Genomic DNA, 14,550 nt, shown 5'->3' on the forward strand with positions numbered 1-14,550 from the left:
TTCTGTGTTCCACAGAAGAAAAGGAGTCATATTGGTTTGGAACATGATGACTGAGTAAATTATAAAAAAAAAAAAAAAAATTCACTGATCTATTAACTACATTCTTAAAAATTAAGGTTCTTTATTGGCATGGATGATTCCATTAAGATCCCTTAACATCAAATGAATCAAAAGGTTCTTTACATTATTATAATGTTTAAGACACAAAGAGAAAAAAAGAGGTTCTTTTAAGAATTGCTCACCTTTATTCTGAATCAAATGTAATGCACTACTCTTAAATAAAACTACTAAATTTCAAGAAAGAATCGTGGTTCCTCTAGCTCAACTGGTGCAGCATGTCATTGGTTTGACTCGCAGGGCACACCTGTGGTGATACAAAAAAAAAAGTATACGATAAAAAGCATCTGTCAAATGCATAAAACATACATTGTAAACAAATCATAGAAAGTCTGACACTCAAACAGTTTTTTCCAGCCATTCTTTATTATAACTGCAAGTTATGGAAGTCTGAATATGACAATTAAATGCACATAAATAAATATAAGCCGTTGAGATGTAGTGGGAGATGGGACATTAATAATAGAATCTGCTGACATGTAGTTAGTGATGATTAAAAGATGATCTTGACTAAAGAAGTTTGGCAGATATTAGATTAGAAGAGTAAAAGGCAAAAAAAATAAATCAACTCTGAGCTTCAAAGGCAAACATCCTTCATTCTTTTGAATGCAATCATCTAAGTTTCCTCAATTGTGGAAATTAAAGAATATCGTTTTCCTACTGTATGGTATAAACGAAAAGAATATGGAAAAGCATTCCGTCAGGATTTCCTAAAGAAGCCAGAGACAGGGATTTGACAGGCATTTAACGACCATGCACGAACATCACGCTCATGTGCCAAGAACATGGAAATAAACCACTGTCGTATTAAAGCTTAAAGCTTTGCAATGATCTGCAAATCGTTCACATTTCACAAATAATAAAACATAATTTTGCCAAGATGAATATACATACATATATATAAATCAATACAGAACTGTTGAGGAATAAGGTGGACACTAAATCCATAATCTCAGGTGAAATGTTCAATCTACTATGTTCTGTTGTGCAATCAGTATTCATTGCACCTAAAATAATCAATGGAGCATATGCCGTATTTAATTTGACGAATGAAAAAGAGGCTGATATTTCGCCAACTCGAAGAGCTTTCATTTGTGTTAAATGAAATGCCGTCTTTTCTAAGATATGTAATTCGTTGGAAAAAAACTGGAAAAACAAGACACAATGGATCCAAAACATCGATGAGGACCAATGATTAAATTAATGTTGCACTCTCCAAATAAAATATTTGTGTTTGCACCAGAATTTTCAATGTTCGCAAAAACTGAATTCATAAAAGCGGAATCACGTCGCAACATTCACCAAAAAATGTTAGGACGTCGACGCGCACAAAACAAACTGTTGTTACACACCAGAACAGCCGGCTAGCTTCCCATGGGAGTCAAGTGTGCGCTGTGAGAAACTAGTCCGTTCCCCAACAGCGCCGTCAGTTCTGAGACAGACAGAGAGGTGTCAAATTGAGTCGTTAAGCTGCCGAGAGATTGCTGCTTAACGAGGGGAGTCCAGGGAGCTGCTTTCCATCACGGGAACATTTTGAGAGCCCCACAAAAATGCTCCGATAATAATTATCGTAGCAGTTAAATACACACTCTCTTGCTGTTGCTGGAAATCTTCATGAATATATATTTTTTTATATAACAAACTGCAGAACTTGACATTTTTACCAGTTTCTTTCAGATACGAGCAGCGTACTCTAAAGATTTAGACATGATGATATTTGGATTTCCTGGCACGAATAAATATGCCCCATATATACACACATTCACACATACAGCTTAAGTGTCTTTAGGGAATCAAATATACAAAACAGGCAATACAACAATGAGAGCAGTTTGAGGACGCCAACTTTAGACAGACGCGTTCCTGAACAGGGGAATTAGTGGTGGGTAGAATGGTCCTGTTTGGACCATAAGGCCATGCCACTGTCCCGAGCACTCACGGATGTCAAGCAGCCAGGGTTTGCTCGACGGACCCTTTTCTAACAGTACTTTCCCGTCCCAGACAAACAAACATATAAAGTGTTACATTACATTCAGTAGTATGTAAATCACAGATGGACTTGATCTGTTTTGACCCTCTGTGCTCCTGGAACATCTGAGATTGCTGGAGGTCTTTGTACGAGATGGATGTAGTTTCCTCCTTTTAGCCGTGAAGAGATGAGAGAAAGAGAAAGAGAAGGGTACTGAATCATCGGATGAACGCTGTCCAGTTCTATCCCATGGCTTTGGAGTTTTCCACAGGGGTGGCGTCTTTGCTCAAACGCACAATCTCCTGAGACAGAACTTCCAGATCCTGCAAGACAGACCAAGAATTTAAACGGGATTCTAATGAAGAGTACACTATTGAAAATATGTGGTAGTTGCTTACTGTAAATGTTTATTTACAGTTCCTCCCTCCTGCTAAGCTTTACACATTAGTTTGAAAGCAGCCCAGAATATTCTGCCGAATATGTGGGTTTTAAAAAGAAGAAAGGAGCGAAGGACCCATTAGGCAGAAAGGCCGAGTTCAGCTGCAATCTTACATGGTATTATACTCTCATTCCCTCACAAAGAAAACACACACTCACACACACAACAGCAGAGGCAATGCACCGTGTGCTCACTCTAAAGCAAAAAAAGCCATCAAATATTAAGTGGGCTGTTTGTTTCTGGGCTGGCGGCCCCAACTGCCAGTAAATATTCATGAGGTGGTTGCTCGCTGGATTAGAAAAAGACTTCCTAAGTCCACAACAGTAGACGGTGGCCATTTTGGTCTGTAGTTATGGCTTCCCCATTGATAGTTTGATCTGAAAAAAGCATGCTAAAATTCCCCCCAAAATTAAAAGAGATCTATCTCAATTATATAAAGTACATCTAAAATTATACAGTTTATTTTGTTTAAAGGAAACCTTTTTTATTATTTCTAACTGAAATGATGCACATCCTCCCCAATTCTCATTACAATACTGAAAAAAAAGAAAAATGACTAACTTAAATTGAAAATATTTATATATCATAGTAGCATGTCGCACTGCTTAATGTAAATTTAATTTACTTAAATTGTATAACTTGCTGTAAAAATACTGTATTATAAAACAGATAGTTCCAGTCGTTGATTCTGATTGGCTGAGTCAATACAATCTTACACATTTGTTATCATTTCTGTGTTGCTTGGCAACAACTTTGTTGCAACCACAACTGATTCTGAGGCACTACAGCAAATGTGTTTGGTGGAACAATACAGTTTTTATTAAAATCATTACACTTTATTTGCTCTGTTTTATTTTGTGAAACCTTCCTATGTATATGGAATAACCGTTTTACAAAAGCTATAAGTCCCGTGAAGCCATGGTTTACGGTGAATGTATAAGGGGGTTTTAGCAAAGTCTCTTTAAGACAAGTCATGTGACTCAGTGGCCATCTTTCAAACGCCTCTCGGGCATGCAAGTGCAGCTCCTATCTCTTTGTATGGGGAAACATCAAATTCTCCAAAACTTATGCTTATGATTAAATTTCATATTTGAAAACACCAAGGAAATCTGACATCAACTGTGTCATAAACGTTGTTTCCTTTGCTCAAATAGCATTATAAAAAGCTTATTTAAAAAAGCACACGTCTCAGAACGCTATTTCTATAGCAACCGGGACTTGTAATGGCAGCTGCAGTGACACGCTAACTTTACTGATTAGCGATTGGCTCTTTCATTCAAAAGGCGGGGCTTCCTGCAATTGAGTGTCCATGTTGAGCGTTGCATTTTTCCCCATTCAAAACCATATGAGGGACATGTCTTGGATATTCTATAGTCTTTGGTTTTAGTCACTCTGCTTTGCATCTAGCCTAACAACGCCCCTTAGCTGTTATAAATTCAATGTAAACCAAGGGTTCTTGGAGCTTATTGCTTTATTTTGGCAATGACAATCTAATGATAATTAAAACTGAGTATATAATTTTTAATATAATAATGGTAATTGGGAAAAAAAGTCAAACAAATGTTACAACAGATTGTTACTGTAAAAATACTGTATTACAGTAATGATTATAATCACTGAGATTATTGAAAATTATTTAAGTCTAACAAAATGAAAATGAGCCAATTAAAATTAAAACTGGGCTGTGGTTGGGTGAATAACTCATGAAAATGTTTATTTAAAAAAAATTATGTTTCAAAAAACTTATATCATAACTTCCAGCCTTTTAAAATGATCAGGCTGGTTGCATAAACTGCTAAGACTAGTCTTAAGTAAGTCAACTAATTTGTTTTCCTCAATACTGCTTATAACTTTCTAAAGGCAAAAAAGGTTGATTGACCTAATCTGAATCCAAAAATTAAAACGGATTACCTCTTGGCTAACTGCTCATTTAATCAAATTAGCTCATAAAACACAGTCTTAACAGTGCTATGTTAATGCAACTGAACCCTGGGGACAAATGTATCTTGGTGTCTTTTGCCTTGTAAAGTGGCATCAGTGTGATATAAGCTTCAAAAGCACTTAACAAGGGTTTTGATGGTGTGATGAACACCATGAGAGACAGAGAGAAAAACAGGAAGCTTTGTAGAATGTCTTGATCTGCTGTAGATATTAAGCATCTCCAGATTTTTCTCATCTTGTCTGCAGGAAAAACGAATCCTTAATCTGCTGTTAATGAGCTAGATGCATCATGGGCGTTCACTGCAGGATCGTTTTCCAGTGCGTTTCTGTATCGAACACCACCCACAACAACACAAGCTGCAGCATTCAACACGTTTAAGTGCATGTAATCCAAAGCATGAGGATGGCTAAAAATTCAATTATCATCATGATATATATATTGTTAAGGCTTTTAGCTATGAAGCACCACTATGAAGTTACTACATTTAGTAATGATAATAATCATCCAACTACAGTTGAGTCTGAGTGTTTACATGTGTGCACATAACAAACATATTTTAAGTGTTAAATTGCAAACATGACCATTACTAAGGTTGACCAGACTAGATCCTTCATAAGATGCTTAAGATGTTTGTTCATTTAGAATTGTCGATTTAGAAAGGTTTACATTGCAGCAAATTTTCTGTTCTTAGTTATGGCTAAGCTTTGCAGAGGGATCGTCACTCCATCTTGGTCTTAGTTTGCATTGTTTTATCTCTGCCAAGGTTACGGCAGGGTGTTTTTGTAACCTACAACTCCCCTTGGGCACCAATACACACACATACACAAGATGCACTCCGCCAACATCCAGACTGTCTCCAGGCCTCACATCGGCTCAAACGCCCCCTCAGTTAGGATTTTATTTGCATTTACAAAACAGAGCACCATGCATCACACATTGGTGCATTAATAAAGAATTCAACGAATGTGAAGTGGCAGGTGTGCATATATAACGTCTCTGAATGTGGCGCATCCAATCAAATGTATAATGTATTACTTTTGCGAGTCTTTGTTTTTAACTCGAGGCTTACATAACGTGAAGATGCTGTTTTTTTTATATGAATAGTCTTCTGGTTTGTATCCATCCACTTACATTTAAACAGAGAGGAATAAAATGAAGTACCTTCCAATTCTTATTTATTTAAAGGGGTCATACGATGCTTTTTTAAAGATCATTATTTTGCTTATTTGGTTCAACAGAATACGTTGACATGCTTTAATGTTCAAAAAACACATTATTTTTCAAATACTCTACATTATTGTAGGTCCTCTGTGCTGCAACCTCTGTTTTCTACAAAGTCCCTCCTTCCAACAAGCGCAGTCTGCTCTGATTGGCCAACTGACCCAGTGCATTGTGATTGGCAAAACACCTAACATCAACACTAACTGGTTTTACTGAAACCACGCTTTCTTTCTTTGTGTGAACATTTGCAGCATGGCAGCATTACGCAAATATTTCCACATAATGACATAGACGTGGGGGTGTGTTTGAATGAGCCATATTTTTTTGGGGGGGGGGGTGGCAGAGTCTTTAATTTGATGAGGAACATCTCTTTGATTTGAGACTTTAGTCTTTGCAACTTTACAGATCTTCTGTATGCACATATCTGCGTGCATGTATCATATGACCCTTTTGAATCACTTGATTATACAAAAATAGATATTTATTACTATATGTTATGGTTATGTTATCTTTAAGACACTTTTGGGTTTCATTTTCAGTCAAGAAAAGCACATCGTGATATATACCATACACATATGCATTTTAGCAGACGCTTTTATCCAAAGATGGAAAGGACAGGAATAGTTATATTTTGATATGTATTCAAATAGAAAAAATATATAATATTTCACAGTATGACTGTTTTTACTGTATTTTTAGCAGATAAATGCGGCTTGGTGAGCATAAGAGACTATAATATTACAGCACATATAGTTTTTAATATAATTCAAACAAACCAACACATGGCTTCACTACAGCAACAAACCAGCCATTAACTATGTGCGGCTCTGGAAATATCAAGAGGGGTGTGAGAGGTTAATTGTCATTAGTCAATCTGTGTGATGGTGTAAATCCCATCAAACGCATCACCCTGCTGGCTGCCTGACGTGCACTTTCTATTCCTGCTCCTAGAAACGTTTTAGCATTAACAACACGCCCACCCTCTGCTTGCTGATGAATAAGACCTCTCAGTGGAGTCTCAGGACCATATGACAGGAAGCCACCTACACACACACACACACACACACACACAAACGTATGATCACACAGTCTGCCGATCACGCTGTAAGAGCAACTGCAGGTGGAAAACTCATGGTCACTTCACCTCTACTCACCTGAATGAGTCATTGCTCAACACGGTTCAGCTCTTTATTCCCCATGAAGCATCAAATGAAAGTCTGAATCAAATGAAAGATATGCCAAGGAACTTGGCCATTGCTAATAGAACTCACTTGACATCTGCACTTTTTTTTGCACTTTGAGAAAAATTTGGCACAATGTGTAAAATGGAGTATTGCAACAAAGTATTTAAATTTGATCTTTTGCTTAAACAGCGTTTGCTTTTTCAAATTGCAGATACAAAAAGTGTGAACAGCAAGTAGGTACAAAAATACAAATATTTTCAACTTTAACCTTAAATTTGAAAAGAAAGACTACTAAAACTTTAACTGGACACTGCAGGTTCAAATTATACTAATAATAAAAGTGAGAGAAATTACAATTTAAAATATTAAAATGGAAAATAATTCCTTTATATTGTAATATTATTTCACTATATTGCCATTTTTACTGTACTTTTATTGAATAAATACAGCCTTGGTGAGCATTAGAAACTATGTTATTCTAGTCTTAATATATTTTAAATATTCCCATTAAACTTTAGCCTTACATTTCAAAGGAAAAATAAAGGTCTATAAAATAAAACTATTAAATGAAAAAAGAAATAAAAACAAAAAATAAAAAATAGAATAAAATAAAATGATGTATAACTTAGTTGAAGAAGACAAAGGACATAAAAAAAGAAGTGAAAAACTTTACAAGTGTACAAATGACAAGAGCGCTATCTTGGAAGCCCTGCAATGATGAGGAAAACCTAAAAATATATAGTGAGACAGAAGCAGATTTTTTTTATTTTATTTTGTTGTAATGTACAAATTCTGATATCTACTGAGCTTTCTTGTAGGTCTTTAGGCACAGTTTCTGTGTGGGCCTAAAATCGTCTTTCAAAAGAACAGAAAAGTTTTATATTCAACCTAAACTGACCTGGATCATTAAAGCTAGTCTTTCCCACCCCACACGGCTGGCCTTCCCTCTCTTTACCTTCTGTAGGTGCATGTTCTTTGTCAGTTGCTCTTCCAGCATATTCTGCAGCTTTTTGTTCATCTCCCGCAGGTTCTCGTCTCCAGGTTTTACCAAGTCCCTCAGCACAGAACTCAAACCTCCTCGTTCACCCTGAGCACCATGGGCCACTGCGCCTCCTCCGGATACATCTGAGAGACAGAGAGAGCAGAAAGGTGCAATTTTAGAGACGGCAAACCTTCTAACACCCCGGCCTGTGCTTTTTAACCATGTTTTTCCCAGTAATTTCTCAACATCCATGAATAAAGATGATCTCTATCAGGGGGCCATTAGTTTCTGCTGAGTGAATACGGAGTGCTTGCGTTTGGAGGAAAGCATTTCGAACAGCTCTCGCCTCGCACGCCACAACATTTACGAGCACCTCGAGTGCAATCATCCGCAGCAATGACGAAAAGCCGTGCAAGTCTTAAAGCTGGCAAATAAACACCGCTGCGCATTCACGAGAGCTGCCGAGAATGAATTCTAGCTTTCAGGAAATTCAAACCCTGGTTAAGGTAGAGAGGCTGACAGTAAGGATGGAGTCAAGTTAAAGGCAGCACTGACAAGGTCTACTGACAGGGTTCATGACAGTAACACGCAACCACAGAAGTAACCGTAAGCAGGGGACATCGGTCTGGGGTTGTAACTGGACAAGGTGGTGTGTTAAAAAATGAAAGATGTTGCTTACTAGATGATTAATGAAGGCGAGTGAGTGGAAGGAAGAGCTGAGGTACTAGGTTGCCTGCTTAAAGCCAGGCTACTAAGATATCGTCAGGTTAATAGTGAACTGTCAGATAGTTTAGTGGAGTTTTTCTTCTGAGGGAGGACAGGGAATCGAGCTGGCCAGACTCTGCATGTCAAGGGCAAAAGCAATAAGTTCGATCGGGATGCTTCTCTCTCGGTTTTCACTTCATCTGGGTGAGTGGAGACATTCAAGGTCAGCTCAGCAGCGTGTCCCTAAACGGTGCTGTCAAATAACCTCTTACACCTGTGGTCTGATGATGGAGCACATGGGAAATGTGCCACTACCTGCGGGTGTTTAAATGCAGTTCACAATAAAATCTCTGTGGAAGCAAATACATGTTTTATTATGGGGAAAGAAAGACAATGGGCTATAGCTAGTGCTACTAAATTCAAATAAAAATAATTTAACAAATAAATTCATTTAAAATAAATGTAAAAAAACAAACAAACATTTTTTAAACATTTTATGATTCCAAAACTAACATAAAATTTTTTTATTACCCTTAAATAAAAAAAAAACTATATAAAATCATAAATATAAAATACAATACAAAAAAAAAATTTTGAAAACAAAATGTATAAGAACGTGTTTTGTATTTATTTTTTGTAATTAATGCTGTATGTTGTGTTTATTTTTTTTATAAGAATATTAATTTATGCTGTATGGTAAGTGGTTCAGACTGCAATGATGCGAAAAGCAGGGGGACAGGAGCAGATATTTGCTAAAGAAAAACCAAAACTAAGCAACTGAATGAAAAAAGTGCAAAAACTAAGCTGAAATAAGAAACTACAGGTATAATAAAAAAAATACAATTACATTTTTCAAAAGTTTAATTTCCTTGGCTATAGCTGCCACTTCAGTAACAAAAAAGAACCGATTATATACGTTTCAGGAACAGTATTATGCATATCAAGTGGTGCAGAGTAACCTGGATTCTTAAAACATTGAGTTGCTCAAGCGACTGTGACCTGTTCTCATGACAGGCCATGTCATAGTTAGCGGAGGAGCTTAATGTATTGTTAGATCAGTATATCAAGCTAAGCACTAGCAATCTCACGCCTCTTTAACCTTATTAGATTGGCTCAAGAATATCGTATATGTTTGGCTAACAGAAGATCCTCACACGTGTTCAACATTAGCGCAGCACACGAGCATTGCTAGTCACGGAGAGCCGATGCCATAGCCCAGAGCCATGAAAATGAAGTAGAACGTGATGCACCATAGCTAATTGAGATGTTAACTTCTCCCCCCAGAGGCCTGCTCAACCTTTGAATGCATAGCTTTAAATGTTGAAGGCCATGAATGACATTTGCCTGGCCCCTGAAGCCTGACCATAAACATCACAAGGTGCAAAGCGCAGTCTTTGCTCTTTATCTGGACTATAAGATAATTAAACTTGTCAGCTTACCACAGAAGCATTAGCTGAACACTATAGCCGGTGAATATTTCCAGCTCTAAAATGCCAGACATATACAGTATCGCTGTGTGCTATGATTTTGATGATGCAGAAAACACGGGAAACACAGGAAACGCGGAATCCAGACACTAAAACAATTTACTGTATAACAAGGAATGTCACAGAATTTGCCATATTTTGTTTGGATAAGTATGTGAATATTATGCAGCAAGTGAAGTGAAGTGACATTCAGCCAAGTATGGTGACCCATACTCAGAATTTGTGCTCTGCATTTAACCGATCCGAAATGCACACACACAGAGCAGTGAACACACACACACACACTGTGAGCACACACCCGGAGCAGTGGGCAAAACACTATTAACTACACACATACTGAAGCATGCTGCTCCCTTAATATATGTGTACATGAACATGAGCATTTTATGGTTTCTTAAAAGAAAAAACTATCATCATATCATATAAAAATAGAAACCTAAAAGTTAAAATAATGACATTAAAATAATAAATAATTAGAGATGGTTTTGTTTATTAAAATTTAACGCAACCGTTAAAATACAATCCAGAAAATTAATGGAAACAGAGTTTGATAAAAATGAAACTTATAGCTTAAAAACATCCTTGAATAAAAATTATAAAAGTAATAAAAGTTCAGTAAAAATCAATATTACTAATTAAATTAACTTTACGATACATATTTTCATGACCCAGAACCAAACTAATAAAAAAAGATATAAAATAATAAAATGGTCATAAATTAATTTTAGAGGTTTATACATGGTATCTTTTAAAACTAGAGTCTGCAACATAACGCCTACATAAAACAAGAAAGTGCCACTGGATAGCAGTCAAATATTTCAAATGCAACAACTTAACATACGACAACAAAAACTGAAACTAAACCATTTGAAAACAAACTACACCAAATTGAAAGGACAAATTGCTAAACTAAAATTATAACTGTAATACATCTGATGTGACTATAATGGAAAGGAGAATGGATAAAGTTTGCAATTCCATGTCGCAGTACTGAACCTTTTTTTTTCTAAACTTGTCCTGTGTCCTTATCAACATCCACTGCTTAGCATAGAAGACAAATAGCCCATTACAACCAATGAACTTCTTCATTAGAATTCTATTAACATCTGCAGTAGGGAAATCACAGGCTTCATCTACATCTCCTTTCACCACGGCGTAATTCCCTCCCAGTAAAAACAACTCGCACTGAAGTTAATGCATATGACTCTTTAGGGAACAAGATGAGCAAATCCTTCGCTGGCTACATCAATGTTTGTGCTAATAACATTGCAAATGGAAAAATGCACACCTGTGTGCAACCAGTAGTTCTTCTATTTTCATCAGTGTCATTAATTCTAATTTGCTGGAGCATAGGGGGCGAGCACTCTATGGAGACACTTTGATAAATCCACAAAGGAGATTTACAAAGAGGACTCCCTGCTCTAACGGCTGGAAAATGCCAGGGCGATGACTTTCAAAGGTGTGGAATGGCACCAGGCGATCTCACAGACGGACCAGCAGGGCATGTGAACCTAAGAAGCCAAGTCACGGAAGCAAACAAAGATGCTGGATATAAGGTAGACTGAAGGCACGCAGATGTTCCTGACTCACGACTCAGGGGATCCCTGATCACACGCTCGGCTGGACTACATCAGAACAGTGCTGAGGTCACAACCTGCAGAGAATGAAGTGGGATTTGACAGGGTTGTGTAACATTAAGAACTTCATTGAAAAAGCCTTTTAAATTCCAATTCGGTTACTATGAAATTTATTTTAATTTAGTTATCAATATATTTTGAATGTAGTAAAGTAGATTTAAGTTCACTCAAAAAAAAAATTTTCTGTAATTAACTACTCATCCTCATGTCGTTCCAATCCCCGACCTTCATTCATCTTCAGAACACAAATTAAGATATTTTTGATGAAATCCGAGAGCTTTCTGACCCTCCATAGACAGCAAAAACAACAACCACACTTAAATAAATAGTGGTAAGGACATCATTGTAATAGTTCATACGGTATCAGTGGTTCAAACATAAATTTATGAAGCTACAAGAATATTTTTTGTGCGCTAAAAACCCCCAAAAATAACAGCTTTATTCATACATTTCTTCTCTTCTATGTCAGTCTTTGATGGGTGTTTATGACTATGCAAGGTCAGAAAGCTCTCAGATTTGGTTGAACTAACTGAATTCAAATTTTAACTCACGAATTTGATGGAAGCCAATTCTTCAATTCTGAACTCTGCACTACTCTAGTACTTAACAGTGGGTTTAGAGTGAAAATCTCCTACTGCATGTGAGAAGAAAAAGATAAGTGAACATAGTTCAGGTGGAATATCACACCAACCAGAGCTTGGCCTTGAAAAATGTCCTCTTCAGGCTTTGAAGCACCAATGCAAGATAACAGCAAGCATACAATTACCATGTGAATCCCACAGAAACGCTGGCCACTTCTTAGCAAGCCTCATTGGGAATCTCCTCAGGCCGGTGCAGGAGTCAGCAATCTTGAATCAGTCAAACTGGCAGATCCAGCACAGCGGCTGCAACCTCTCAGCCATCTCTCACTGGAGACACAGCACTTAACTGAAACCTCTGCCAGGGGCAGAACAGGCAATTTAATCTCAACAACAAGAATTCTTCCTGTTTGCAGCCATGCGTTTTTCCCAGTTACAGATGTGACCCCTTCTTTCGAGGGATCTGTGTGGATATTGATGATCTGTTTCTTACATATTAGTTCTTGAAACCTCTGCAAGCAGAGTGCCCATTAGAACCCACTCCCAGTGGTGTAATTCGCTCCAAAGTGGACCAAATTAGCTTGTAGAGGGAAGAAAAATAATTCTGCTGTGACTCAAATTCACTCCCATTATCTCAGTGGGTTCTGGAGCTATAGGGCACACGATAAGGATAGTTTCTTCCTTAAATGATGCAGCAGGAAGAAGCTGGAGTACACTGAGAGGTTAGCTTACTTCACGCTTCGGTAGAGGTCTAAAAAAGGGTTCAAGTCGGCAGGCAGAGGGTTTCCGGACTGCAGTGGTGTCTCACCCAAGCTGACTCCTTCCAGTAGCACTTAGGCGGCGGGAAGGCCGTGCACACATGACTGCGGCATGTTGCTGAATGGCTGGTTAGTGGAGGCTGCGCAAATAAACCATCCTACAGCTATCTTACAGCACACATGCAGAGTACTACAAAAACATCATTTACAACATTTATATTGCCAATCGTGGATGACGTTTTCAGCATTTGTCTTAACAAACACGGGATGATCCTAAGGTTGCATTGCCAGGAGCATGTGCCCTGAAATATCCTGAATATGAGCTGTGGGACTCATTTGCATAATGTCGCCAACCAAACGTTTAAAAAAAAAAAAAACTATTGTGTCTTTTACAAGCCACAGAACTTTCTATGCAATTCACGATTTGACAAAAATGTTGCGGTAATATCTGCCAAGTGAAGGGTCAACAATACCCCCAAGGTGGCATCCATCCTGGGGTTTGTGGGACTGATGCAATGTCACAAGCCAGACATCTGGGATAACTTTTGTGTAACTCTTACAATCCGCAGCACCTTCTATTCAAACCCCACTTGGAACGGAGGAATATTGCAAAAAGTTCTGGCAAATGAAGGGTCAACAATACCCCAAGCTGGCATACATCTGGCTTATCTGAGGGCTTCTTGACTTGCCATTTCCTCAACACGTTGGCGACAACGGAAACCGCTACTGACTCAAAAGGCTACGTCTGGGATAAAATGTTGCACTGTTTCATTTGTTATATCACTGGCATGAATTTACGGCAAGCCGCACTGGTGTAGGGATAAAAGAGAGGGAGGGGAGAGAGGACAGAGGAGAGGAGACAAGAGGGGTGCTCAGTCTTTTCGCTGCATTATTGAGGATGAGTGTTGGGTTCACTGAGGCATGTCGGCATTCTGAATCATTTACATCCTGATAATGTCAGCTCTCATCTAGTGCTGCTACCTTCTGCATCCTTTCTTCATTTTTCTATGGAGTCTCCACTTCCCCATTTTTTAATTTCTCTGAGTCTATCCTCAATTATTCTAGGAAATGAAGGATCATTTCCAATGCTATTCAGAAAGACTATCCTGGTTAGATCTGAACCAGATGGAAACGGTTAAACGGGAGATTTGCTGCCACATTAAAAATCTAATTGGGCTGCGATGAATAGTATAAATGGAATGTGGGCACATACATCATATTTTTTCAGAGTTTATACTATAACATTGTTACCAAACAACATTCTCAACCTTCACCTCTCTACAGATATCTATAATGGGCAAAAAAAAAGTGTCTTTACATGATCACGCTTGTTTTGTAAGCTCTACCGACAACCCAAAAGAGCAGAGATCTTAAACTTTTATAGCACAATATTTACAATTAGTCTGCCATTAAATGTTAAATCAGTCAGTCATGAAATTAAAACAGGAAAACACATGGGGGGGGGGGGGGGCAGACGCAACATTACCACCTCCACTCTGTTTGTAGGGAAACACAAAAGAAGCCTTGCTTT

The 14,550-nt window shown here is 37.8% G+C and overlaps 1 protein-coding gene across 4 annotated transcripts in view; it reads right to left on the reverse strand.

The window, feature by feature from the left end:
- Positions 1-461: 461 nt before the first annotated feature.
- LOC113106996 (GRIP1-associated protein 1-like) overlaps positions 462-14,550 on the reverse strand; it is a 41,172-nt gene continuing 27,083 nt past the window's right edge. For 2 of the 4 annotated variants that reach the window (XM_026269108.1, XM_026269107.1), the window contains 2 exons: positions 7,828-7,997; positions 462-2,409 (listed from right to left, as the gene is read on the reverse strand). In XM_026269108.1, coding sequence (XP_026124893.1) covers positions 2,329-2,409; positions 7,828-7,997 — 251 coding nt within the window. In that variant the 3' untranslated portion in view covers positions 462-2,328. Of the gene's footprint in view, positions 2,410-3,148; positions 6,732-6,842; positions 6,906-7,827; positions 7,998-14,550 lie in introns of those variants that run through there. The other 2 variants (XR_003292608.1, XR_003292609.1) reach the window with 2 other exon arrangements.

This window comes from Carassius auratus, chromosome 8 (assembly GCF_003368295.1).
Source record: "Carassius auratus strain Wakin chromosome 8, ASM336829v1, whole genome shotgun sequence".
Classification (NCBI taxonomy): Eukaryota; Metazoa; Chordata; class Actinopteri; order Cypriniformes; family Cyprinidae; genus Carassius; species Carassius auratus.